Source organism: Pieris rapae, chromosome 22, assembly GCF_905147795.1.
Source record: "Pieris rapae chromosome 22, ilPieRapa1.1, whole genome shotgun sequence".
In the NCBI taxonomy this organism is placed as follows: Eukaryota; Metazoa; Arthropoda; class Insecta; order Lepidoptera; family Pieridae; genus Pieris; species Pieris rapae.
Window position 1 is genome coordinate 2799280 of NC_059530.1, and position 25966 is coordinate 2825245.

The following is a 25966-nucleotide window of genomic DNA, read 5'->3' on the forward strand; positions in this document are numbered from 1 at the left end:
TTTATATATGTTTCATGATAATTTCTAATAGGTAAGTAGATGATCAGCCTCCAGTGCCTGACACACGTCGTCGACTTTTTGGGTCTAAGACATATCGGTTTCCTCACGATGTTTTCCTTCACCGTTCGATCAAATGTTAAATGCGCATAAAGAAAGAAATTCCATTGGTGCACAGCCCGGGCTCGAACCTACGACCTCGGGTATGAGAGTCGTACGCTGAAGCCACTAGGCCAACACTGCTATGATAATATAAATAAATAAAAAATGTGCGTTTACTTCAGAAGACGTTTTGCAACAGAATTTCCATCTAAAGTTCTAATATGTAACTACTAAACGAATACATCAACCAATCTCTTAATCTTTCCCACAACAGCTCTCTTCCACCTCTCGTTCCATGCGGATTTCCTTTTTTTATTGCCTTTACAAATTTGAAATTTAATATTATTATAATATACAAACATACGGGACACGTTTAATGTATCTTTAGATTTTATTCTATCATTGTTATGCTTAATTGAGTATAACGTAAATAATTAAAACGATAGTATATAAACGAATTTTTTTTTGTTCATGTCAATGTCAAACCTCACAATGGGCATACACGGGTTTTTCTTCCTGGGTAAGTGTTGAGATATTTTTCAAAATACTTTTATATTTTTTAAATCATATTTTTCTGTATGGACAAGTCATTTACTCTAATTTGTGTTAGGGTAAGTTCCACAAAGCGCAAAGTATGACTCCGATAAGACTTGGCTGTATGGACTAAAGTCCTTTGCCTTTCCCATTAGGGATAAATTAAAGAAAAAAAAATATGACTCCCGTTTGACATATATAATTTTGACATTCGGATGACAAATTTGGCGCCAAGTTTCGACTCTACGTTCACGAAGTCGGGAAATATCTCGTATATATTTTAAGAAAAAAACGGCTGGAATCCAATATTCTGGCGAACGTATTTTCTTAGAAATATTAGTAGACGCGGCAAGCATGCCGTAATCATTGCTATTAAATTTTACATGCATGAAATAAACGAGACGATTACTATTAGACTGCTTTTCAACCTTTAAAAAAATGGTATTCATTGATTCTAACTCCGTTCTAATTATCATTTACTTGTACTGGAGTTAAATGTTGATTCACATAAAATAATTCTACTACGACACAATTTAATATAACGAGCGCGTTGGCGGCCTTGATTAAGACGTTAATAATTTGTAACAGATTCAAATGATGCATGGAATACATTTTTAAACATACATTATGTAATTAATATAGATTTATACAAATATAATTAAATTCTCGTGTAACAGTGTATACAAACTGCTCCAAGACGATCGATTTTTATAAAATTTAGGTGTACATTTGGTAGGACTAGTACATTTTATACCCTTGAAGCATTTGACTGACCTATATATATATATATATATATATATATATGGGGGACATATGATACGATAGATATTTCTTCTACCACCAACCTCCATTTTTTATTAAACAGTTTCATACGGCTACTGAAACGTAGGTTTTTTTTAGAATTTCAAATACTATGTGAAAGAACGTCTATGGTAGCATTATACATCCAAATGCTTAAACATATTTATATTATATAGCCTTCCTATCTTCTGTCCATAGTTCAGCAAATCTCATAAGTCAAATTTTAAGGGCATCCCCTTCAAACTTTGAGATTGCTGGCTTGGAAGAAGCTAGAAACGCTTTCTTAATTGCATGCCCAGGTCAAAATTTTCCATTTTCTCTAAATTCACAGAGGAGCTGGGACGACATAGACAGTAAAATGACTTATGACAATCTTTTGAGCCGTAGTACAGGTTCAGCACGTGCTAGGCTTTTGGCCGTGGGTACGCATGAGGCCGGCTATTGGCTTCACGCTTACCCTTCGTCAAATACAGGAACATTTCTTGAACCTGACACGCTCCGAATCGCAACCTGTCTGCGGCTTGGGGTACCGGTCTGCGCTCCTCATACTTGTCCCTGTGGCAGTGATGTCGACAAACTAGGACATCACGGACTATCATGTCAAAAAAGTGCTGGCCGCTTCTCGAGACATGCCGCACTCAACGATATCATACATCGGTCCCTTGCCACCGTCAACGTGCCTAATCTACTTCAGCCGACTGGAATTGCTAGAGACGATGGCAAGAGACCGGACGGTATGAGTTTGATTCCATGGAAGATGGGTCGGGTTTTGGTATGGGATGCCACCTGTTCAGACACACTGGCCCCTTCCAATCTTCATGGAACTTACAAGAGAGCTGGTGCGGCTTGTGATGCGGCTGAAAAAGCTAAAGTCTGCAAATCCCCTGTATTTGATTTTGGTCTAGGCTCTGAATATGATTTTGTCCCATTCGGTGTCGAGACCCTTGGTCCGTGGGGTCCTAGCGCATTAAAGCTTTTTAGGGAATTATCAAAAAGGTTAGTCGACATCACAGGAGAACGAAGAGCTGGCAGCTACCTCGCACAAAGAATTAGTCTAGCTATTCAAAGAGGGAACGCTGCTAGTATCTTCGGAACCTTGCCTAAAGGGACTCCTTTTAATAATATTTTTTAATAATTAAATTTTAAGGTTAGTTTTTAGATATATTTTTAGTTTGTAATTGTATATAAATATTTATTAGATATAAAGTAATATGCAGAAATTATAATATAATAAACAAGTTTTATATTATTAATATTAAATTTCAAAATATTAAACTAATAAAAAATATAATTGTAGTTTATTCAAATATACCTAATAATCTTGAAATGTAATAATTAAAACATTTTATTAAAAGGAGTCCCTTTAGGCAAGGTTCCGAAGATACTGGCAGCGTTCCCCCTTTGAATAGCTAAAACTAAATCTTAGATATTTTATTCTACTCTTCCAGACTTTCAATTACTTTTCTTTCTTCACATTACTGCTGCTGATAAGTGGTTTGGATTTTTATATTTATTTTTTATTTAAAAAAAGACAAAATTCGCAGACTTTTTACGAGAGATACTTAAGAAATATGCTTGGATATTACAGTACTGATAGCAAAAAAAAAAAACAAAATTCGCAGACTTTTTACAAGAGATACTTAAGAAATATGCTTGGATATTACAGTACTGATAGCAAAAAAAAAACAAAATTCGCAGACTTTTTACGAGAGATACTTAAGAAATATGCTTGGATATTACAGTACTGATAGCAAAAAAAAAAACAAAATTCGCAGACTTTTAACGAGAGATACTTAAGAAATATGCTTGGATATTACAGTACTGATAGCAAAAAAAAAACAAAATTCGCAGACTTTTTACGAGAGATACTTAAGAAATATGCTTGGATATTACAGTACTGATAGCAAGTGCAGCCGCCGCACCATGGCGTTGCTTCCGCACCAATGGTGGTACGGTGTGCTTTGGGGACCTCGGCCAGCCTACCCTTTGCCCCCCAAACATCAACATAGGACGCGCTGGCCCACCTTGCACCGGCCCGGCTACAATATACACACCCCCTTGCCCGTGCCCTTGCCCTCCCCCACCATGCCCACCACCATGCCCCCCGCCTTGCCCACCACCATGTCCAGAGCCCGAACCATGCCCTTGTGATTATTAAGGCAAAAGAATCTGTTAAATTTGGGGTTTGAAAATTTATAAATTTGGGGAAAATGGGTTTAGGATTTTAAGAAATACGTCACGTTTCATTTACAATGTTCTTATATTTGGCTTTGTCAATGTTTGGTTGATAACGTTAATAAAATGTTTTTGGACTGAGCTTGTATTTTACTTTTTGTTGTAACAAGTATGATTATAATTTTCAACATTACCTGGATGTTTTTATAGCATTAATTTAAATAATAGCAGTGTTGGCCTAGTGGATTCAGCGTGCGACTCTCATACCTGAGGTCGTAAGTTCGATTCCCGGCTGTGCACCAATGGATTTTTTTTTCTATGTGCGCATTTAACATTTGCTCGAACGGTGAAGGAAAACATCGTGAGGAAACCGACATGTCTTAGACCCAAAAAGTCACCTACTTGGCTATTAGATTTAAATATGATCATGAAATAGATTCAAAAAACTGAGACCGAGACCTAAAAGAGGTTGTAGCGCCACTGATTTATTTATATATTAAATAATAAATGTTTTATTTAATCGCATATGCAATTACACTTATAAATGAGATTAAAAATGGCTTTAGATACGCACGAATATACTTTTTTAATGTAGACGAACGAATCTGTTGTTTTTACAGTGTCTATTTTTACCTACTTCGCATTCTATAATCGTTGGTACGGTGAAGGAAAACATCGTAGAAAACCGGCCGCGCCGAACCGAGAAGGCGTATTTCGGGCCTACTTGCCTATTAGGTAAAACAAATAATCACGAATCAGAAATTATATTATTTTTGGTCAGAAATTTTACATTATATTTTATACATAATTTACATGTAAAAATATAATATATACTCTAAATTTAATCAAATTACTAGATTCTCTTGTAAATATTTGCTAAGAAACTAGAACAATCATTACACGAAGGAGTAGGATTATATATTATAAATATATAATATATATATTTTGAAGTTAAAAGTCGTTTCCAAATCAACCTTCGTCTCAAATCAAATATAACAACAACTATCAATTATCGAAAAATATAACCTTTGAGTCACAGTTGTGAAAAGTACCTTGTACTACAAAGATTGTGTAACCCGTTGTTTCATACAGTTAACAATCAAAATACTGCTGTTCAATAATGCAAACGCGGCATGTATGTATATGTAGTATGGACTCCGCACTTAGACGCCCATTTGGTCCATTGTGCGTAAAGGCCTGGTTAATTTTTAAATGATTCCTCTGACTCTGAAACAGCCTCAAACCTCAATCCTGCAGACGCGGCATTAAAGTCAAGATATGGCGCTTCGCATCCCACGTGGGCATCGCATCGCAGCGGGACAAGTTCTGCCTAAAATTATCAATTACAGTATCACTACATCACTACATAGTATAAAACAAAGTCACTTTCTCTGTCCCTATGTCCCTTTGTATGCTTAAATCTTTGAAACTACGCAACGGATTTTGATTTTTTATTAGATAGAATGATTCAAGAGGAAGGTTTATATGTATAACATCCATTAAATAGTGGAGAAGTACTGGTATGTTTGAGGTTTCTAATGTGATGTCGTAAATAATTACATTTTTTCCGCTTACATTGGAAACGCAGGCTGAACCCTACGAGTTTTATCAAAATAATGTACTAAGTATTGTACACATTGAAAAGATCTACAGGAAAGTCCATGATGGTATATGACTATCTCTTATGGATAACCCACATTTATAAAACGTTCACAGATTTTCTGTAGTGTATTTAGTATCAGCATTGCACCCGTGCGAAGCCGGGGCGGGCTAGTAGTATATAATTACAGTAGTATCAGTAAGTTGCGTCACTTCTTGTGAATAGCACTTCTTTTCCCGCCAGTGAATAAATGCAGTATCTTAATTCAGTTCCAGTTCTATGAGGGTATACTTAAGAAACGGGCCTTAGCGTGCTAAGGGAGATACTTTGGTACTAAATCCCTGGAATGTAGAAATAAACAACACGACCTGATGTTTTTACAGGCTACTTGCAACAGTTTAATTGGCTACCATGACTTTTTCTCGCTTTTACTATTTCACACGCTTTTTTCATTTTCTATGAAAAAGGTACAAGGAAAACCCAACTATTTCAAATTTCTTGGTCTATTACAAACTATTTACGTAACACAAGTTACCAGTAAATAAGTATTCATCTTTAGCTACATTAAACTAAAGAGTGCCTTAAAAATAAAAAACTCGAACATGTATTATTTAAAAAAATTACTGTTTTATTCCTCTTTTTTATTAAAAATAATACAATAAATAATGCGAACTTCGTTTCTCCTTAATGTGTTTTTACTTAGCCTACCTTTTTAGTAGATACCAACATGGAACATTTTGCTTTGCTACCCCAGAGACTGTTCGGTTTTCCGGAATGAAAAATTTTTAGGTTTGTCTGTGAATTTTTCTCTAAATAAACCTCAGAGTCATAAGTTTTTAATTAACACATAAAAAATGGGCGTTGACAGCTTTTTCTTTCGAGGACCGGCCATCCAAGGTAAAGAAAGGAAGAAGTCAAGGAAAAATATGATTGCCTCATTCTTTGGTCTAAAAGGTTATTTCGTGACAGTTGGGCTAGAAGATAGAAGGACAGTTACTGCAGACTGGTGTGTCAATCGCTGTATGCCTGCCATGTCTTGGTAAAAATTCATCAGCAGCGCCCTCGAAGCAGGATCCTCCTTCACCACGACAATGCTTCAGCGCACTTCGCAAAACGGACTGTTGAATATTTTACTATGGCAGGTGTCGAGAGGAGTCATCCGCCATACAGTCCTGACCTGGCACTATGCGACTTTTATTTTTTCTTGAGAACTAAATTTTAAATTCAAGGTATTCGTTTTACGAGCCCTAGAATGCGGTGAAAGCGTACGAAAATTCCATAGAAGAGGAAGAATGGGCCCACTGGTTTTCTCAGTGGTTCCATCGAATGATGACGATGTAGACTGAAATCGAGATTATTTCGTAAAACAATAAAAGTATTGGCAAATTTCTACATTAAGCCGTTCTTCGATCTTCAAAAATTTTCTCTACCTAGGTAGAACAGGATTTAATAGAAACAACATACAACATATTAACAATTTATTTTATTCTATTGCCGTTCCAAGTAGATCGAACGGCATTTGTACAGTTTTTAGCGGAAAAATGGCAATTTTAGAAATGGTTGGCATTCCTGAGTCGTATTTCATGTCCTGGCAGAATTGGGGACATGCCTGTGCACATACACCTGTAAAACATAGAAAATTATTAAAACAACTCCATGAAACACTAATAATATATATATAATATACTAATAATATATAATAATTAATAACTTCTTTTGTTTTTAATAAGTTGTTTTCTTTTCTGAGGAAACAGCGAATGTTTTTGTTTTATATTTTTGGATTAAATGGTTCTAATAAATTAAAATTAAATAAATAAATAAGGATTACAATTGAGCATGTTAAGATTAATTAAACTTGTTTGTAACATAATAAAAATTAAAAAAAATATACTAATAGATGACCCGTTGAATTTGGTGCCTATGTATATATCAATCAACGTCGTGATAAATTTAAAAAAAAATTACTGGCGCTACAGCTAATTTGGCACTGGGCTAAATATCTGTTTAGACATAGACATAACATTATACTGACTAAACACATACACACAAAATAACAATAATCAAAGAAAAAAAATAAAGATTGAGAAATACCATGAAAAAATTATTTTAGAGAAGAAGAGAAGAGAAGGTGCGTTGTATTGTAAGTGTGCGTGTAATGCGTGTGTGCTGGGGTTGTAATTGGCCCTGGCTCAGCATGATGCTGAGGAGCAGACTGTTTCACAGCGCTGCTCTTTCTGCCAGAGATCACAGACACACAGAAAGAATGAACTTATACTAATACTTAGAAAAAATATATATTAGTAAAATATAGCAGTGTAAGCAATGATGCCTTGTGTAAAAGTGTATAGTAATAAAATAAAATATATATACGTCCCAATGTGCTTTGATTTGTTTAGTATATTTTTCTTAGTTTATACAATAAATTTCGTTCACATAAGCATGTAATATACGTATATATGTCAAAACTTATTCATAAGTGACATTATTTTACATTTTAAAAATCTGAAATACGCCATTATGCGAATATTGTGGATATAAATTTATTCGTAACCTTTAAGTTTACACATTTAATACTTTGATAGTTGCGAAACCCATTAACATTGTATTCGATCTTTTTTTTTCTTGCATTTTTTCGTCAATTTTCATTTGAGAGTACAGCCGTTCTCGATAAGTGTTCAGACAACCCCGACTTCTTTATACAGGGCGTCCCAAGACTACGGAACATCAAAGTACCTTAAATATCATAGATAGGATATTTTGCTGCATATACATACATACATTAAATCACGTTGTTCCTTTTTTTAATACTATGATATTATAATTTTTTTTGATGCCAAACAAACAAATTGAGTGATTTTTTTTCATATTTAAGTCGGTTTCGGACCAGTAATATAATACCAGACAAGTCATTTTTAGAAAATCAACGAATGCACTAATACTTAACTTTCGAAATTAAATAAGATCTTTCAGAATAAATATGCTATGTACGATATTTAAGGTACTTTCCTTCGATGTCCCAAAGTCTCAGGACGCCTTATATTAAGGTTTTTAATTGTATGTATGTTTGTTATGAATATTTCCAATATACGGATTATTAATAAGATTTTATTTCCAAATGATTATAACGAAGCCAGGACTAATAATTAAATAATCAAACACATACCCATAATTAAAAATAACAATTTGAACAAAATCATCTCAGTGTGAATCGTTACTGAAATAAAACAAACAAAACTCACTTTTATATTTTCGATATAGAAAATATTATTAATTCCACCTGTTCCGAACGAACGCTTAATTTCATTTAATAAAAATATTTAACATTTAAAAATACAAATTCTCAGAATAATAATTATTTTAAACGAATATGTTGGTTAGTTTCTGTTTGCTCGTTCGAATCCATGGCAGACTTTGAGGCCTCCGTTGGATGTTTAATCGTAAAATTTTACTGGAAATTGTTAAAATAAAGCTTTTGTAAGTGTAAATACGATCTATATTGGTTATTCTTCAACATTGTAAACAACTATAATATAAATATAAATATATATTTATATAAGTGAAACCGATTGTGGATACATCTAATGTGTTTATTTTATGTTTTATTTTTATTGTAAAGATGTATCTGTTTTGTTTCCAAATAAATAAATAGAGTTCATATGCAGGCGACAGATGTCATTTTAAAATATCCAAGGATAGAAGTCTCATATGTCCCGATGCCGTCAGATTTTCTTTCTATACGGTTTTCTCAATCTATATACGTATTTTTAGAAACATGAACTCACGATTTGCATTGTTTCAAACTTTGCTTTGAGAAGAAATTAAATATTTATTTGAAAGTTTCAAATTCCCTAACTTCTTCGCATTAACATTTTAAAATACTTTTAGGCAGTTACTTCATACATAAGAAATGAGTTTGAGTGATTTCAAAGATATATAACCAAAAATTAATAGCAAAAGTAGCCACGGACCAATTCGAGTATTTTTTTGATTTATTCTTTGATGTTTGAGGAAGGCTGTATGGAGATAAAAAATCAGAATTTTTTTTTGTATAAGTACAAAAAAACATATTTTTTCTGATTTTTTTGGTTTTTATTCTTAACGAACGAACAGTCTTTATAGGGTAGCTACTAAAAAAGAGAAAATCATATTAAGCCGAAACTAAGTCCTCGGGGACAGCTAGTTATGTATTCTGTGCTTGTACCGTTGTAATTAATATATTTTTTTATTATTTAGTCTACTTCTCTGCCATCGTGTCCAGGGACTATTTCTATCTCACAATTTTTTTCCAAAAAAAAAGATATATTATACAGTTACAGTTACCAATATCTATTCTACGTAGTTTCGCACAGGTATATAGAAACTCAAAAAATAATATGAAACTATCACTTCGCCGAATATGATGGATGAACTTCTTTTTTAATAACTACATTTCTGAAATCGACTGTCGTAAATGTTTGAGAATAGATATAAATGTCTGAAATCAAACAAAATATTTTGTATCTGTATTAAAGTCCAATTTGAAATCCACTTGAAACTTTTCACGAAATAAAGTCTAAGGTTTGGAGCGTTGGCTGCAAATTGGGATGAGTTTGACAGTTAAGTCCAATCGCACGATATAAAACTTTTCAACTCTCCAAAGTTTTAAATACATTTTAAAACCAGAAATACAAGCGGCCAATTCTTTTCCTATTATGATATAAATCTAGTCCATTTTAAAACTAAATCAGCTATTCACTGATATCGTCCTGTAACTACTATAAGCCTTATTTACTAAAATATTACAATACCGTAAAAGTGAAAAACACAAAATTTGTTTTAAGACTCGACACTAGTGGATAATGGGAATCGTTTTCTACTCAGTGATTTTTGAAGTGAAACTTCTTTAGGCACATGAGAGTATTATTTACGTCACGAAGATTTACAGCGTATTTGTCGAAGAAAAGGGAGAAAGCGATTCAGACAGAGTGAGAAAGGGAGATCGAGAAAAATATACGGTATTAGTTGATGGATTCGTTTAGTAGTTGCATATTAGAACTTAAGATGGCAATTCTGTCGCATAATGTCTTGTGCAGTAAACGCAGTGTGTAAACAGTGTGGATAAAGATATACAAATACATGGAGTGATCATAAGTAATAATTAATTTACAAATAAAATTTAGAACAAGAACAAGAACATAAAAAAGAACTTTTGACATTTTAATATTTGGCTACGCCTTCATTATTAATTTTTCTGAACAATTTTGTCATTCAAATCATGATAAAATGAGCTAGTTGCTGGTGGTTTCAGCGTGCGACTGTCATCCCTAAGATCGCTGCTGCATCAATGGACTTTATTTCTATGTGCGCATTTAGCTTAGGCTCGAATGGTGTAAGGGACATTACGAGGTTACCGGCATGCTTTCAATCCAAACAAAAGTTGACGGTGTGTTAAAAAGAGAAGAACAGGCCGATACCCTACTTGCCTCATTTTGATAATGATGATCATGTGGTCAACCCATTTTAGATAGAATGATAGAAATCTGAAGGCAAAACCTCAGTAGGTTGAAGCACCACACATTTATTTTTAATTATGATAAAAAATAATTTTGATTGTTGTTTCATTTGATTTAATAGTTTTTTTTGTCTATAAGTAGTAGTAAGTATATAATGTCTTATATATAACCTTTAAGATTGTATTTATCAACAGTTGGCAACCCTATACAAAATTGACGGTACGATATACCCAAATAAGCGTGAACAAACGCTCAAAGTTATGATTGGTATTCATTGCAATATCGATACTGATTGAAAGTTATATTAGAATTGGCTTTGTTAACTATAAATGAGAAACGTACATAGTTTATGTTGGGCAGAATAAATATTATTTGTATATAGAATATAGTATGAGAGCAACACTGTAAACCAACTAATAGAGCAGTGTTGCCAGTTTTAAGTTTTAACGTCCGACTCTCATCCCTGAGATCGTATGTTCGTACTCCGACTGTGACCAATGTACTTTTACGATCTCTTTTAACTCTCCTCTTACGGTGAAGAAAATCGTAAGGAAATCGACATGCCTTATGGCTTAGACCAATGTTTCCCGTCTTCCACGACCCGCAGTAATTTGTTAAGTTTATTTTGTTTTTGCTAACTCAAGGAGCAGTTTTTCATGATATGTTTTCCATCGATATTCTTTTTAATTAAAAATTATGTAAGGAACCTAGTAAAGAACCTAGAAAATAGTTTTGGAAAGGCTAACGTCAGCTCGGGCGAAACCGACTTCTTTTTGCGTCGACAGTTAGAACGTAAGAAGTGTGTTCATGCCGAATTATTGACGTGATGACGTCTTATAATCCGATGGAGCCGGCTACACGCACGAAAAACATGACGTATGCGGCGTTACTTCGCTCTGAGGCGTTCCATTTAAGGCTTGAAGTGCAAGCGAGTGCGCGGAACGAGCGACAAAGGGGGACAATTGGCCTCCGCGTTCGGCAGCGTTCGTTCGTTAAAAAATAGACAGAATTGTATTTATGCGAACAAATAAATGAAACTAGATCAATTTAATACTGATTTCCATTTACCTCTATCTTTATATCCATATATACAAAATATCCATCAAAGAAACAAAATTAAAATTTTCTTTTAAAAAATGCAACCATTCAATCAGTATTTTCTTATGACGTTGTCACGTTCTACTTTCGTCAGTAAACCAACTTCATAGCTTTATACCAACTGCATGAAGGTAATTTTATTGCAAGTCAATTTCAGATGTTCAGATTCTCATTACGATCGTTCAGGAGTGAAACAAAAAGATGACCCCATAGCAATGCCCCACTTTCGGACATATAACGAACTAAATGAAACACCAAAGTATACATTTTCAATTTAATTCACGCCTCAATGCCAGTTATCAAAGCCAGTGTGGCCATTTCAAAACTGGGGTTGCCATTCAAAAACATAAAAACGGATCTTAAGTTTTAATTAAAAAGTTTGTAGAAAGAAAAGTTTATTGGTCCTATACAGTTGAGTTTTCAGGTATTTCTTTTTCATGTATTCATAGATTAACAAACAATTTTTGTATCAGTTCAGTTTTCATAATAAAAACGCAAATAAAAAAGTTATGATAAATATATAAGAAAATTAAACCAATGTACAATAAACACAATAGCGAAAGATAATTTAGAGGGTGGATGGACCAGATTAGGAACTACCTACTGTAGGCATGTCAAAGTTCAGACGGAAATGGCAGGATTTTGAGTAGGCATTTGCCAAAAAAGGACACACAGATATCCAAAAAGAATGACATGATATTTATATAAATTATTAAAAATATTACGTTTAAGAATAACTTTTATTATTTTATTTAAATTTTAATCGTTAATATTAAGTCTCGTAGCTGTCATATGAAAAAAAACATGCGACAAGGAAAAAGTAATGATATTAGACATTTATCACATACTTGAAGCACAGACTATTTAAAACAGTGTTATAATATTAAAACACTGGACAAGGCTAATCGACATTTCTATATGACTTATTTACGTCTTAAATCAATTTATAAAAAGGACTACTTTTAGCTTTTATTTAATTGTTCAGTTAATTAAATAATCAAGCGTGAATGTAATATATTATGTGAGTCAATTTTTAAACTCTGTCTTGTGTCGTGTACTCCAATGGTGAATGAGACAGACATATTAGTACATATTTCACCTGTCTCTGTTACTTATTGCCATCAGAACCAATGGAAATAGAAATCAGATAGAAAAATTGAATAATTAAGTCGCACAGAGGCGGCGTGTCGGCGTTTTATCGTACTACACCACTCATATAAATACACTGTGCCAAAGGCGTCAGCACAATATCTTGTTAAGTCAGCAAAAACATGATAAAGTATCTGTGAAGTGTTGCTGTTGCCTTTTCTTATGCGATTAAATAATATAATGGTGCCTTTATATTAGCTTTTACTCATGGCTGGTATTAGAGTCACTTTGTGGGAATTTGAAGCGAGAAAACATTTGTTTTATTTATTGTAGCTCAAAACTCTAAAAATAACAGTCAAATAAACAGTATTTACATTGTTTTTAACCTACGTAATAATTAAATATTAAACAAAAAAACATAATATGAAACATAGGAATTTACACGTACAGGAATTTACACTATAATTATCTTCAAAAAAGATAATTAAAATAAATTAAAAAGTTTGTCCCTGTGTAAGGTACACAGGGACAAACTTTTTAATTGACGTATCCGGTCGTCAAATAGTAAAAACTCCAAAGTGCATACATAGTTACTTTTTGACATTTTGAAATCATTTTATGACGAAAATTTATATAGAACATGATTTTGAAATTTACACGACATATTGTATCGCAAATCAAGGATTTCAGAAAAAAAAATTGGTTGCCTGTAAAGTCGGTATACGGGCGAAAGTTTTACGTGACAACGACTTTGAGTGGTAAAATAATTTTAATGTGAATATTCATTCGTATAGTAGGAAGAAGGATGAATCTCTTTTTATGTCTGTCTCTCTCGCTCTTAGGCGGGCTAACCATGCCCGAGTGGAAGGGACGCGTGCCTCTCACTCGCTCTCATTGTGAGCGCATAACGTTTGCGGAGCGTAACGCAGTTTCTTGAAGTGTCACCCGGCAAACCAATTCATAAGACGTTGTCACGTCAAAAAACTAATTGTTGAGCCTCAGTGCTCCATCTCTCCATTGCACACCACAGTCCACCCAGAGACACTGAAACAGCAATTCGTGCTGGGATAGGGCCTTAAAGCTGTCAGCATTTCCCAGCTGTACTGCTATACTTATTCGAGACTGAAATCTCCACCAGCTGGAGTCACTAGTACTATCAGGCGCCAAAAAATCGTTAATTAACACCTGTGCACTTGAACCACCGACCTACTTCTACCGGCTACTCTAAAGGGAACAAATTGGTTTAATGTCTTATATTATAGCTGTTTTTTTTTCAGCAAAAAATAAAAAAAAGAATCAGTAATTTTTTCCAAAAATATTTTTGAAGACACAATTTCGAATCTTAAAAAATAAATAAATCTACGCTACAACCTCTTTTAGGTCTTGGCCTCAGATTTCTGAATCTGTTTCATGATCATTTTTAAATCTAATAGGTAAATAGTGATCAGTCTCCAGTGCCTGACACACGTCGTCGACTTTTTGGTTTAAGACATGTCGGTTTCCTCACGATGTTTTCCTTCACCGTTCAAGCAAATGTTAAATGCGCACATAGAAAGAAAGTCCATTGGTGCACAGCCGGGGATCGAACCTACGACGTCAGGTATGTGAGTCGCACGCTGAAGCTAAAGCCAACACTGCTCTCAAAATTTCCGTTTCTTTTTAAATTATCACTGATACAGTTCTTTTGATACGGCTTCACATTGGTAAATGAATTTTTAAATTCGGTCAAGTAGCTCCTATAGAGTTGTTGATTTCAAATAAAAATCCATACTTTCCTTACTTTACTTTCTTTATCACTTTAATATTATATTTTATTGAATGATTCTCGACATTATCGTATTGGCATAGTCTGTGAGGATAATGTATGTATTTTTGTAATAAATAAATTAAATAAATAAATTATTATAATGTGATATTAAGAAATATTCACATAATGTTGTTATACGAATCAATTTACCTTTATATATTTCTATAATTAAAGTTCTAGTCAAAGTTTTCATAATAATTGTTTTATGTGTTTGTCATTATATAGAAAAACTAAGCCCAGGTTTAAAGATAAACGCGAGGAAAGCCAGGTCTTTGGAGACGAAGCTTAACGAAGTATGTCTCCTGTATGGAAAAATTGCTTTAAATTAGAGTCTCAGGGGCATTGACAGGCAAATCGATCAAGAAACTTATACTGACATGTGTGCCCCCATTACGAGATTAATCACATAATATACTTACGCCCAAACCCAATAACCTATCTCAATCCATTTTTGACGTTGAGATATATACATCTTTATTTAAATATTGATAAAGGTGTGCCAATAACCGATTGATGGATTGTAAAAGCCGTCGATACAAGCTATCCATGGTAGGTCGGATCGGTGCATGTTGTATACCTTTGTAATTTGGCGATTGAAAAGAGTGGCGGAAAGTTTCTTGCCAGTTCTTCTTACCCGCTCTACGCCCTTGACTTGCGAACTGGTGGTAAATGTAAATTTACGATTAATTTAATTTGTTTTCCTTGACGTTCATAAGTGTACATGTTTACCTAAATGAATAAAGATATTATGACTATGACTATGAAAATGGCAGGTCAACTGTTCCAATATCCTATCTTAAGATTAACTTTTTAAAATAATTAAAAAGCTCTTTGATATGTTTTAAACATAGACGTGTATATTTTAATATTATTTGTCGTGTTTTATTTACTTTATTGGGTTCATATTGATTGTCAAATGTTTGTTTGTTTTTTTCTAAAACATATTTCATATATCTAATTGAAATATGGGGTACAGCATGCATAAACAAATTTTCTAACTTACAAACACAAAATAAATATAATATTAACACTATTTAGATACAATTTTTTAACACATGCTCATAAAATCTACCAAGAAACCGAAATTATGATGATAAAACTTATCATTTAAAAATACTCGTCTAGCGAGTTTGCTTATCTTGCCGAAGCCGCGTACAAATTATTATTAGGTATGAGGCAGTGCAATTATTTAATTAAATATTGTAATGATAAATAAAGTTCTTTAAACAATAAAACAGTTGATAATTTTTAATAATTGTTATTAATTGTATTTTTATAAAATTAAAGTTTCTAAAACGTGTTAAGTTTGTAATGAAAGTCCTGGGAATCCTAACAGAAGTATTTGTTATATTAAAGAACCTAACGAAACTAGAATCTAACGATTGTTTCGCATAATTTTACTAGTATATTTTATAATTTAAATTCTAATTTAATTGTTTCTTCAGTCCGTGTCATAAGGCATTTTCTTTTGCGAACTAGCGAACTGTGGAATCGACCGGGGGTCTGCCCTGAGGGATACGATCTCCAACAATTCAAAATTCGAGAGTACTCCTCCCTTAAAGGCCGGCAACGCACCAACTAAAAATGGGTGTCTATGGATCACTGCCCTTTTTAGGCGTCCCGCAGGCTCGTTGGCCCCCCTAATAAAAATAACACAATTAAATTAAAATCCAATTTCGTATAGCATCCTCAGAGTATATCAGTTACCTTTGTATTTAATATTTTCTAAAAGCCTAGGCTCTAAATATATGCCGTACAAATTGCCTGATGAATTTCACAGATAAAAACCTATTGCTACGATAACACTTAGGTTTGAACGCACTTAAGCCAGCCTCAATAATATCTGATAATTCGACATTATCACAGTTAATAAAGATCCCCCATATTTGACCCTCTCGTCGCATTAGTGTCGGATATTTTGTTTAACTGTGCGGTTGTCTTGCAGTGAAAAGTTTAGTGAATGGATAAATAAAAGTAAATGGTAAGCGAGAAATAATTAAATAATTCTTAGGAAATTTTATTTAACGGAAAAATATGAATTAATATCAGGTGAGCCTCCTGCCCGTTTGCCCCCTGTTCTATAAAAAAAAATATAAGTGTTTTCTTCAAATGTGATTTTTCTTGGAGTAGACTTTTGGGTCATGGGTTCAATTGCACACGCGCTGATTAAAGTTGGCGCCTGGAAGATAGTACCGGTGACCCCAGAGTAGATGCTGTCCTTTTTTTTTTACTTGGGGATGCTGTCCTCAGTTAACTTCTATTTATTTATTTTTTCATGTTTAAATAATGTAATTAGCTTCAAACGTAATGTGTAACTCCTGAGCTTAATAACCTACCATAAATAATACACTTTCATAAATATTTATATTTTATTCATAAATAGTAATCAGTCTAAAATGGATTGAGATAGGTTATTGGAACATTTTTATATTTTTAGATTAAAATTTTATCTCTCTATAGTATCTAAGTCCATCTCAATCTAAAATGGATTTAATATATTTGGATTAAAATTCTATCTCTCTATAGTGTCTAAGTCGTTGTTGTTAATTTCTTTTTACAGCTTGGTGACTGTGTGGTCTTAAATATTCCTTCCTTACTTTTTCACATCCTACAATTACATATCCATTGCTTCGTCAACACAAGCTTAGGGTTGAGAATGGCTCAACATTTCTCTATTGCTTATATCCGATGGCTCGCATAGGTTTTCGGTCACACTAAATATTTCAGGATTAATTAAATTCTAGCGAACTTCGGTATAGATTCGCGAGACGCGTTATTGCCACTATCCTAATATTGGTAACGTTAAATCAGTTTCAATACCATCGTAGTTTCAATCACATTACTCAAACATTTAACTTCTAATAGCGATACCGATAACAATGACGAGTTTTTGTACATCTTATACAACTTGTGCATCAGTTTGTATATTGAGAGATCTTGGTCGCTATGGAATACAAAACGTCGGGATAAAGAATTTAATAAGACAGTTCCAAACTGTATGGTAATTGTTGCATTTATACAAAAAAAAACTATATTTTACGAAAACAATTCGAAACAGACAGACAGACAACTTTTAAAAAGCAGGCAACGCACTCGTGATTCTTCTGGTATTGAGTGTCCATGGCGGTATCACTTACATCAGGCAGAGTCCTGCCAGTCCTGTGATTTACAAACGTAGTATACGCAACACAAGAGACAAGTCAAATACAAATTAAACTGGTTAGTAGATTTTATCGATACCAACTCCGGGGAAATAAATACAGATAATACAACATTTTCTACAGCTGTGATACTTTTTTGACATTCAACACCTTTTGTCTTCAGTCACCGTGACCACGCACGCTGTAAAGCACGCGAAATTATGTTTAAATAATTATAAGTTTACAACAATACATAACTTTAATCCATTAAAAAGTGTTTTCCTTATATAATACTTCATTCATTTGGACGAATTTATCGCAGAGTCACAATTATCACATACAAATTTTTAATTTTAAAGACGAAATTAAATCTGTCATAAATCAAATGAAGGATAGGATATTTTAACTGATAAGTCGAACCTTCACTAAGATATTTCATTTTACAACTCAAAAGTTTTACTGGCAATTCGTTCGTATAACATTATGTAGATTATTATTACAGCAGTTTTAAAAGATAACAAATGAAGGGTTTGTGACTAACTATGACTGTAACTATCTACTATAATAAAAAATAGGTTTTGATGGTAGAGTGATGGTAGATGATATCAGTAAAAAAAACAAACAAATTTTCTAAAAAATTTAATGTAGGGGTGGTCCACCCCTCACATTTGCATTAAAAATAGATGTTGTCCAATTCGAATACTTAACCGGCATTCACACAAAATTTCACAAAAATCGGTCGAGCCATTACGGAGGGATTTAATTACAAACACCGCGCGTGAATCGAGAATAATTATATTAAAAGCCAGCAGAACACGACGACACGACGTATACAATACATCGGGCGTAGGTAAACAAAAGCATACAAAATAAGTAAATAGCCACACATCTAACAAACACGCAAACACACATAAACACATACGTACCTACGCCCAGATGTAGGGATATTTATAAGTATTATATTAATTGGTATTACATTTCGTTTTGTAATTTAATATAATCTGTTGGCTAATAAAATAAAATAAATACATTTTTGCTGTATCATTCAATAAAAATAATAAATATTAAATCCAATCCGAACGTTTTTGCTTGGTTGACTTTATTTGGTTTTATTATGTCTACCTACATTTTTGTTGCTGTTTTTGTTTTGTAAATTTTATATACGTACCTGCATATTTGCGTTCTAATAATTATTAATCTTAGTTTATAATGTTTCTCAGTAAGCGAATTTTAGTAGATAATTCTTATGAGAAATAAAGTTATCTTAACCTAACCTAAAATATAATAAATTGGCCATGCTATAGTTATTAATTAAGCCATCAAGGATTTAGGTAATGTTGCGAGTGAGATTGAAATTTAATTTCCGCCGACATTTTAATTAAACTAGTATCGGCGTCATGTTTCAATATCAACTATATGTACTCTAAGCAGAACATACACCCAATTCTATATATCGTTAGTATACCTGTGACAAAGATATTCCGCCTGTTGTGGGCTTTTTTGTTTAAGAACTTAGGTAACACTGGAAATGTTTAGAAAATGAATAAATACTTTTCTTGTTTTTCTAAGTAAACGAAGCGTCGCACAGCACTGGTGTTATCTTCAGGAGTCGCTGTTTATCCCTCACCCGAATCATCATTGAGATTGTTACGTCCACGCTTATATTAGTTAAACCAATTGTAAATAGTGACACGAGATGGGGCTTCATTAAGAAATGCCAATCGCAACCTATCATAGCTTTGTTGCTGAGTAAGCTCACAATGAAAGTCATAATAAATCATTGACCGAAAATTTTTTCGCGTTATAAGGTTAATTTATGTAAAGAGTTTTAGATTTGCCGCCAATTCACAAAAACAAATTTCAAATGATTATACATTAGGTTACCAAAGAGTTTTGAAATTGAAATTCAAAAAAGTTTTAATTAGATAGTAATGTTTTTAAGTGGCCAGTTCTAAACTTTTTCAGTGTTACCCACGTATTGTGACGATGGCAACACGGTATTAATAGTACACGTTCTTTAATAAGGCCATGTAATATTTATTTAGGCTAAAACTGTACTATAGGCCTAATAATCTATAATACACTGCGCTGACTACCTGGATTGCACCAGTATGACTATAGACATCTATCTTTTTTCAACACAGCGTCAACACAATTTGCCAGAAAGTGATAAAAGAGTTCCATTAGACTTATTGGTTTTAGACGTTTAATACCTTGTCATGTGACAATACCAGACCTAGTATATAGTTAGGGTTATGTTTACTATTTCCCTACTAACTGTATGGGACCCCAGCTTCATAGTCGGTTAAAAGAAGTTAACAGACAATTGTACAAACGATTCTCCCATTACCACGTGTAGGGTGGCCACTGTTTCCGGGATAGAGGCACGCGCCACATAAATCAGGGACGCCGGGAGCTGTAGGGTGAGTATAATTTAGCTGAAACTCAATTGTAGCAAAAATTTTACAATCGTAATTTTGTTTATGTCAAAATATATATAAATTATTGACGTACATTACGAATGTATTATATATATAAACTAAATTGAAATACACATTTTAAATCCTCATGTGTCTTCATACACAATGTACGCAAATACAGAAAGTCCTTCAGATTTAGATTTAATAAATTTTATCGAGACTTGGTGCTGTACTTGTGTGAAATCATATAAAATCAAATCTAAATTCAAAGGCTTGCGATTAGATTTGTCTTATGGAAACGTCTTTTGGTTAATTAAAGGCAGATGATATTGTCTGGATTGATCATTTGCTTTTATCAAAATAAACATTATATTTTTTTAATGTACTGGGAGACAAACGTGCCGGATGCTAACCTGATGTTATGTGTACCGCCATGGGTTGCTCATTGTAGAATCGCAAGTACGTTGCCGGTTTATAATGATGCTAAGGGTCAAAATCGATAGCGAAAAGATGGAAAGTCATGGAAAGAATAAAGCTTATTAGATTAATAATAAGCTTTTATTAAGCAAGTTTGGAACTATGAATTAAGCATCCTCTAACTAATGTCTTAGAGACGCTTTTCGTGAGCAGAAACTTAGTTTAAAAACAATGGTATTTTAATATAATACTATTATTAATAGAATAAAATGTACATGTTACACTTTACAACGCTTACGATACAAAATCTCGTTTAAAAACAAACTAGTTTATCAATTTAAAAACAAGTTTAATAAGGTCATCGTTCATTCAAAGACCACTACAGTGATGTTAATGATTTCAATTATCTCTATTTTACAATGGTATGCAGATTAAGTCTGAAAATTAATTATCTTTGATCTAATGAACTAAACAACGCCATGACAAATAAAAGTACAGAAAGCATAGCTAACAAAACGAGCCATAAAACAACTAAACGTATTTTAACAACAAAACCACATTACAATTTGTTCATTCATTTAGGAACTGCAATGTCACTTACAGACATAAATAATATCCAAACACCATTTAATAAGAAAAGACGTGATACAAATGCGCAAAAATACGCCAGACAACCTAAATAATCTTAAAACACAGACACACTATACATAGTTAACGTTTGATCTATGCGCACACGTCGACCACGCGCCGGACGCGTGACGTCACGAATACGTATGATACAGTCAATTTCGATGCAATTTGTGATGCTACTAAGCGATTGACGAGGGTTCCTCACTTCTTCCAGTGGGGTATTGGAAACTATCTCCCTGTGCCACGTGACCCGATTTTTATTTATAAAAACGTTGTTTGATACTCGGTCAATATTCTCAGAATATTTCACCAGTATAAATTGGATAAGAACAGGTTGAAAATATTTATTGAAAACACAATATACATGGCCGAGGCAGACAAAACGAATAATTTCATACATCGATTTCAACTTTTGTATACAACAAATACAGACAATTGAATCACGCTGGCACGGGAAACAAAATATTACAATTTTTTGTTTTAACTGTGTAATTTTATTTGACCGTACAAATTTGTTAATTAAGTTGAGTAACGATAAATTTAACATAGAGAAACGCATTAAAGTGTTAATAATAATAAATTATTTATCTCAGATTGTAACCGATGTAGTTTTAGTTAGAGTTAGTAAAAATTCGGTTTGATTTGTCGCACTCATACAATGTGGGATGGATAGCATACCAACGTTTTAAGATACGCGCGTTCTTTGTAATCAACAGATTCAGGATACCATAGGTGCTATGCCTATTAAAAAAATTTAATTTCTTCCTGTAATTATATTGATAAATTATTAATTTATTTTGTTACGTAATGAAAGAAAGGGTAAAAAATAATTATACACAATAAAAAGGATATTTAGGTAAACAGGGAGTCGTATATTACTATGGCCAGACGTCCCGTTTTGAACGGGACTGTCCCTTTTTCCAATATTATCAGTCCCGGTGTCCCCGAAATGTAGGACGCAAATTGAAGCAGCAGATTATAAAAAAAAAACGTGACAAGAGAAGATAAGATTTCATTCTTATTTGAAATCGTCACAAGCTTGTTAAAACAACTTATTGCTTCTGATAAATATAAATACATATAACAGATATGATATGAGCGAATAGCGGAGCTTTGAACCGATATACAAAAATGTCAGTTATTTCATACATTACTTTATACCAATAAATTCATAATTAATTAATTACCCAAATATTTATTTTATAAATAATTTTAAAAATGTAATAACTAAAATAAATTATTAAATCTCGACACCGAATGGTACAAAATCATATTCGGAGCCTAGACCCCCTGTATTTGCAGGTTTTAGCTTTCCCTACGAAGACAATCCATTTTTGGCGACAGATAGAATGCATCTCTTCCTTCTGTCGTTCCATTTTACCCAGTTTACACTCATATTTGTATAAGTAAGAACTTTAAGAGAAGAGTAGACCAGCAACGCACTTGCAAACCTCCTGTTCTTGCATTTGCCCAAGAGCAAATTCACTTAACTTTCTCGCGTCTCAATAATAAGTAAACACACAAATAGGTACATTTTTGACTAGGAGTACCTTTTAATAGAGCCGTTAAACTAAATCGAAATGAAACCGCGGGCTATAACATTCACTAACACAATACAGGATAATTGAGTTAAATGTTAAAATCAGCGTCGGGTCCAAATTAAATTATTGAAAATATACGGGCGTTAATTGCGAACACAAACGCTGCGGGATACAATGAGTCGTGAATCGTGTTAACCGACTATCAGGAAATGGTAAGGATTTCGAAATATTTATTTACAGTTGAGTTTTGATAACTGACATTTGTATTTCTATTACACAGTTTTATAAGATCTTATAAGCGGAAAGCTAAGGTATGCCCAAGGTACAGCAGAAAGAGAGAGACAACAGGTGGTATATCGCAGAGAGTGGCACAGCAAAGGAATGGTGGGATTTGAAGGAGGATTTTCCAAAGAAGGGCATACAGATACCTAAAAAGATTGAAATAGAAATGCGTTTAAATGTAAAAGTATCTGAATTAAAGGCTATTATAATCTTATCAACTTTATACTTTCGCTGTAGACTGTGTCAACTTCTCAACTTAGATTTAGTTTCTTAAAAAAAGTGCAGTGGTCATTTCAATTCTTGGGTCAGTATTTGAACGTACCTGTTCAATATGACAGGGTCATTAAAATCAGTAAAACTGAGTCGGTGGACATTTTCAGATATTTTAGAGATCTTTCGACGAGTTGTTTTAGCAACCTTGCTTACTTAATTACTATTATTATTGTTTTCTTTTGCTTTCTTATTCCTTTCCTACCTAATTACTTTTTATATATTTACATTGTAAATTCGCGGATACTTGACGTACTCATGAGACCTCTTCGATACAAAGAATCAAGAAGAACGAATGGATCTGGTTAACACTGTGCAGTTAAGTTCTCGTGTAATTTCACACGTGTATATATATACTTTTTGATAACATATTTTCAAAAGTGTCGGATGTCCTCATTATAACATGTTTGATGTTTGAGAAGATTATTAGAAATAAAATAAATAAAGAGACTTGATAATAATAAAAGAACACAGAAAAAAGCCCGTATGATCACGCTTTTTACAAATAAATAAAGAGAAAGTAATTGATTAGATAATCCCACTATTAAACACATATTTCTGGAAAAGGAAATGTTACATTTTCGTGTTGTTTATTTATCAAGGAAGTTACGCAATAAATTAACATGGTTAAAACCGCTAAGCACAGTTATTATGAACATACAATTTAAAAACTTATTTGTCTCACAAGATGGTGGCCTTGAGGATTACAAAGCTCCTGTATTGGAAAATCTATATGGACGTGTGTCCATTCCCTTGAATCAATATAAACTTTGTCTGCTCCACCAATCGTAAATTATAGAAACTATGCGATCAAGCGTGTGTTTATTGTGCGTATGTCCCATGGGGTAAGGGATTCTTTGTGCGAAAGGTAAAATTGTTCTGTGAAACGAAATTCACATCACTCTGGTCAAATCAAAGTTTCATTTCGAGGTACTAGGATAATTGTCATATAGAATGTCAAAAACGTATTGGAATTGTACTAAACTCAGACTTTTACCCTACGCCGGGTTACTCACAATAAATACGTATGAACAAAATAAATATTATTAATCATAATAAAAAAGGGATGTTGAGTGACAAAAAGAAAGTGTGGGGCAGTTAGCCTCACTCACTTATCATATTAAGTATTTTACTTGATAACACTTTTTAAAAATTACTGTTGCACAAGAAGAATATATTCCGTATCAGCATAGAACAGGTTGAGATCTTGCTTAAGATAGTTAATAAATATATGTATAAGATTTGAATTGTTAATGAAAATTTTATTTTTAAAAAAAGTTATTTTTAAAGCAAGTACTAACAGAACAGCAGAAAAATGAAACAACATAGTTAATTATAATAGGTACTGCTGTCAAGAACGTTCTAGAAAAGTCTACCAGCAGCAAGGACTGGTGTAGATGTGCAATATCTTCTAGTTTTTGCTACAATATCCAGTTGTACAACAACAATTAGATCCCTTTTTTTAATAACGTCCACGTTTCCCACAAAAACTAAAGTGACGGGTCGCATTTCTCACGCTCACAGATTATAATTAATCCTAACAACAAATAGGGGTGGCGCTTAATAAAATCAGGATTTTAAATTCCCTGTCACATATTTGGGGTCAACAATTTGTTGGGGGCGGGTTTGGCTTACTAGCATATTTACGTAGGTCAAATGTGGAAAATTGCACATATAACACCGCGTTTTGAGACTAGACAAAAACAGTCATATTAGTGAACGAAAATAGCCTAAAGGGCCTTTGGAGCAAAATCTGGGTTCAAACTTACATACATTATATACTACTACCATAAAACACTACCAAAATATATTTGGGCTGTTGAAACATTTTTAAAAGATTATTTCGGAACTTTGTTTTTTCTTGTTAATGAATACAAATTGACAGTTAATTGCTCAAAAGAGTTTCAGCAGTTTAATGATCTAAGATAAATTGGCCTTTTAAATACTTTAATGAGTTTTGTAAGGAAAAGTTTTTGGGAAATTCGACTCAATAAGTATGTTAACTTCACTTGTATTTCTTTTTACCTTATTATTTTACTAGCGTCCCAATACACGGTAAGTAGATATAAGCAATCAACCAGAAAATAATTGTGTCTGGAAGAATACTGCCTATAATATTGTATTGTTTATTCACTACATATATTTACAAAAGCTTGACAAAGCTCGGCACTCTGATACATTTGTACAAAAAAATAGAATTCAACAATTAATAATTAGGGTTGCCTGGAAGAAATCGCTTGTTAGCGATAAGGCCGCCCTTTGCCTTAAAACTTTTGTAACCTGTTTTTTTAATTTCTGTTACGTGTATATTTTTGAATAAGGTAATAAAGTATAAATAAATAAATCAATAAATAAGTCAAGGACTTATAGGCAAACATATCATACACAAAGAGATAAAAAACTTAAAGGAATTGATTTCAAACCGTGAGGGGAGCAATTTTGGATATCAAGACCTAGCCAGACCGTTCCAGATCGTTCTGATAAACGATCAAAACGTTCAATCTAGACATCGGTAAGTTTTGTCCAAAACAAATGTTCTTCTGAAAGGAGAAACAATAGGGATGATATGTT

At 33.1% G+C, this 25966-nt stretch overlaps 2 protein-coding genes across 4 annotated transcripts in view; both read left to right on the forward strand.

Annotated features, from left to right (window-relative positions):
- Nucleotides 1-25966, forward strand: part of LOC110996172 (igLON family member 5) — a 105391-nt gene that overhangs the window by 61806 nt on the left and 17619 nt on the right. Inside the window, exons 1-2 of one of the 3 annotated variants that reach the window (XM_045633000.1) lie at nt 16636-16676; nt 20195-20258. The exons of 1 other annotated variant lie outside the window; for it this stretch is intronic. The gene's annotated coding sequence lies outside the window, so the exon portion shown is untranslated. Of the gene's footprint in view, nt 1-16610; nt 16677-20194; nt 20259-25966 lie in introns of those variants that run through there. One more of the 3 variants, XM_022263727.2, reaches the window with a different exon arrangement.
- On the forward strand, nt 583-3750 carry LOC123690131 (small proline-rich protein 2H-like). Its single transcript, XM_045633001.1, has 2 exons — nt 583-619; nt 3330-3750. Exons 1-2 carry the CDS (start codon nt 592-594, stop codon nt 3590-3592), a joined length of 291 nt encoding a protein of 96 aa, XP_045488957.1. The 5' UTR covers nt 583-591; the 3' UTR covers nt 3593-3750.

Coding starts and splice junctions, on each gene's coding strand:
- LOC123690131 (XM_045633001.1), top strand. CDS start 592: ATGGGCATACACGGGTTTTTCTTCCTGG. Junction 620..3,329: donor ACACGGGTTTTTCTTCCTGG/GTAAGTGTTGAG, acceptor TGGATATTACAG/TACTGATAGCAAGTGCAGCC.